The sequence below is a fragment of the Malurus melanocephalus genome, unplaced genomic scaffold, assembly GCF_030028575.1.
Source record: "Malurus melanocephalus ecotype Western Australia unplaced genomic scaffold, MMel_1.1 scaffold_693, whole genome shotgun sequence".
NCBI lineage: Eukaryota > Metazoa > Chordata > Aves > Passeriformes > Maluridae > Malurus > Malurus melanocephalus.
In genome coordinates this window covers 196,551-200,439 of record NW_026623925.1, presented here as the reverse complement: position 1 = coordinate 200,439, position 3,889 = coordinate 196,551, and the positions used below count along the sequence as shown (strand labels likewise).

At 39.1% G+C, this 3,889-nt stretch overlaps 1 protein-coding gene across 1 annotated transcript in view; it reads left to right on the top strand.

The window, feature by feature from the left end:
* Nucleotides 1-2,845: 2,845 nt before the first annotated feature.
* The window catches only part of RSBN1 (round spermatid basic protein 1), a gene marked incomplete at its 5' end in the record, with an annotated part of 15,180 nt that continues 14,136 nt past the window's right edge, over nucleotides 2,846-3,889 (top strand). Inside the window, one exon of the mRNA XM_057384220.1 lies at nucleotides 2,846-3,559. Coding sequence (XP_057240203.1) covers nucleotides 2,846-3,559 — 714 coding nt within the window. The remainder of the gene's footprint in view (nucleotides 3,560-3,889) is intronic.

The window sequence follows — 3,889 nt, the reverse complement described above, 5'->3', positions numbered from 1 at the left end:
TGTCCCTGGCTTTTGGGGCRTGCTGTGTGGGTTTTTGTTTATTTTTTTTTTAACAGTACGGAGTGATTGTTTTGGTTCTGCTCAGAGATTTGTTTTAGTAAGAAGCCTCTTGAAGAGAGCAACATAGATAAAAAATAACTGCAAAGGCTGCTGTAATTGAAAATATAATGTGGTGGATTGTGCTCGAGGAGTGTATGGGCAGGTTTTGTGCCAAAGAAACCAAAGAAGCACTTGCTTACAGAAGTCAAGTGTCTGTAGAGTAAACTCTAGATATGACTGTCTTAAGAACAGACAAAACTATTGCTAGGAGGGACTTTTCTCCACTGGTTAATGCTTCCACACCACTGTGCTTGAATAATGACTGTAAAAGCTAGTGATTGTAAACCTCTGCAGTTTTATCAGTGTTTATTTAGTGAAAGTTTGGAGYTGTGTATCTTTGTAGACTGGAGCATCACTGTGTCAGCTATAACCCAGAATTAAATAAGGCCTCTTAATCAGGCTTAAWCAGCGTGAAAATGAGCATCAAAACTCCAGATTTGCAGAGAAAAGCTGTTTGCTAATCTGAAGCTCTTCGATGCCTCTCCTCAGCTGTATGGGTAGCACCTTTTGAAATAGGGCTGTATTTTTTTTCCTGACGATCAGTTTTTATTTTTATGTATAGTCTCATTAAATTACCTATTGCATTGCCTGTACYGTGCTTATCTGTGGCCCCAGGTGACAGTGAGCATCCCCACTGTTTTTGCTGTTTAATAGTGGTTCTGGTTCAGCTGTGGGATGTCTGATCATTTTAGAGTATCTGAGTTATTGGCACTGTTGTCATTCTTCCTCACTGCTGAGCCCATACGTTAGTGACCTGTCCATAGCTTGTTTTGTGTTTGAGGTGCTGGAGGCTTTCTGTTTATTTAAAGGAATAATTAAAACTTTATTTCCTTCAAGATTGCCAGACATTATTATAATGTCACTGTTTCGCTTCAYTGAATACAGCAGTTACTCACTGTAATAGTAGGGCTCTGCTGTGYTCAGTGGATCCAGCAGCAGCTTTTATGCTGAAAAAACAGACAAGTGTTCACTGGAAGCTCCCAAATGCAAAGGTTCCTCGATCTCTGTTTGCTATTAGGGAATGACTTCAAATAGGAAGATACTCTGAATTAAAGTGTGTGAGATTTTTAAGCTACATTTTAAAATCAGAAATGCTTAAAATAAGAAAACTTTAACAAACAAATATTCTTAGAAAYGTGTTTAGGGAAGTATTCCAAACAGCTCAGTAGTGGCATGAAATTCTTGTTTAGTTCCAGCCTGGGATCTCTGGTCCCACCAGGACAAATATCTGGTGTGTGAATTGCACGTTCACTGAGTGAGTAAAGCAGTGCTTGTACTTGAGAGCCCAGTAATTGAACAAACTCGTGCACCTCTCATATCCAAGTCTTGCAGAAAATCTCATTCCAAGATTCGTTTCAGTTGACTTCCTAAAACAAGTGATACCACCCTGCTTTTCCTGGTTTCCCTGGCTGGAATAGAAAGATCAGGGCCTTTGCTGTTTGCAAGAGCTGCAGCAGCACGGTGAAAACTTGTATTTCAGGTCCTGAGACTATTGTATGAAGTGATGATTAAGCAATCAGCTCTTTCTTTGCTCCATGAGTAACGCTGTTCCTTACACCAGGCTGTTATGAAGGTCAACCCTCTCCAGTAACGAGCTCTGAGACCAAACCAGTAATGATCCAGTTAAATACTGGTTACGCTGAAGAACCTGGAACTGCCTGTATTAATCACTACACCCTGTCTCATAAAACAGTGTAACAATGTCGCATATTTTATTTATTTATATATTTATTTCAAGTGCTCTGAGAAAATAAAAAGGAATRTCAATGTGCAGCCAAAGGAAGGAAATTTTGTTAGCCCAAAGCCCTGTGCTGAGGGGGAACTGTAAAACTGTAGTTAGTGCATCTTCTGGTCAGGTGTTGCCTTCAGCAGCAGGTTGCTCTCATCCCCGTGGCTATCCTGGTAACAGCTCCTGGAGATTTATGGGCATTGTTGGATTTTATGGTTCTTTGATTCAGGTGCATTAAAATCTTGTCTTGGCAATTGAGTTTTTAACAGCTGGAGAATCGAGTTTTCTAATTACCTTTGGTCCTTGCTTAATGTTATTTGAATTAGATTTTATTCTGGAAAGCTGAACAACTTAAACTATTCCATTTTGCCTGAYAGATCTACTTCTTTACGTTTTATCTCTCAGACTTTTAGAGGTTGATTAACCTTAAAAAAAACCCCAAACAACCAAAACTGCCTCTTAATTTCTTTCTCTCCATTAACTGAGTACTTAACTATAAGACTGAAGCTGTTGATGTGATAATTTGGATCCTTTATTTTTACAAGATCATCAGTCTACAATTTATTTAAGTATTTTTACCTCTACATGTCAGTAAACTGTGTATGTCTTCAGCTCTACTCTATTTTGCTTCTGTATCATGTGTCCAAAATCAGGGAAGTGTTCTGTAATGTAAGTCTTAATGTTTAAATGTTACACATACTTGTTTATCCTCTTCCTCTGCATGGCACTGCCTTAAATGTCAGAAGTTATTAATGTACTTAATTATAGATGTTCTGAAATACAGATTCCTTTTAAAGGTATTCTAATCAATCTGTTAAAATGGAAATAATTCTAAAATATGAAGGTAGAGTTTTGGTAGTTTTCCTTAATTCAAGGCTTTATTTTTATAATAGTAGATACCCTGACTTTTGACTTAATTATACAACCAAAAATGCAATGTTTTACTATTGATCAGTCTCCCTGGGAATAGATCCCTTCAGCAAGTGAGAGGCCTGAATTCTTTTGGGGTGAATATGCTGCAACTGCAGAACTCTAATCTTCTCTTTATTGTTGCTGCCAGAAACTCCAGATGAAAATGGCAAAACCCAGCGAGCTGACAGTCTTATTATGAAGAAGATAAAGAAAAAAAAGAAAAAGAAACACCGGGAAGATGTGAGGGGAAAACGCCTGAAGATGTACAACAAGGAAGTGCAGACGGTGTGTGCTGGGCTCACTCGCATTGACAAGGAGACTCTGTCTCAAGGACAGTGTGACAACCTGGAAATGAACAAGGAATCCTTCAGGTACCTGAAGGATGAGCAGCTGTGCAGACTGAACTTGGGCATGCAGGAATATCGGATACCCCAGGGAGTACAAACCCCGTTTGTGACACACCAGGAGCACTCTGTTCGCAGCAGCTTCCTGAAGACTGGCACTAAATTCAGTAACTTCATTCACGAGGAGCATCAGTCCAATGGAGGTGCCCTGGTCCTGCATGCTTACATGGATGAACTCTCATTTTTGTCTCCAGTGGAGATGGAGAGATTTGCAGAAGAGTTTCTTGCGTTGTCATTCAGTGAAAATGATAAAAATGCAGCTTACTATGCTTTAGCCATAGTGCACGGAGCAGCTGCTTATTTACCAGACTTCCTGGATTACTTTGCTTTTAACTTTCCAAACACTCCAGTGAAAATGGAAATTTTGGGCAAGAAGGATATTGAAACAACAACAATTTCAAATTTTCACTCTCAGGTAAGAAMTGTTTAAAAGCATAAAAGTTGCACACCACTTAGATTTGATTAATCTCATTAACCCAGAGCAGGGATGGTTTGAAATAGTTGAGTTACAAATTTATTTTCTAACCAGATGAAATAAGATGATGTTAGGACTACACTATTGTGCTGTTTATTCCTGCTTCTGCCTAAAGCTTTTTTGTGCCCTCTGGTAGTTGTTGAATCCCACCTCAGACACTGCTATCAGTGACCTGAGGAGAGAGCTGCACTAATGATCTTTTTCTTCTTAACTTGGGAAAACAGAGATTGTTCAAAACAGGAGCCAAGTCTGTATCGAGAGTTGCATTGA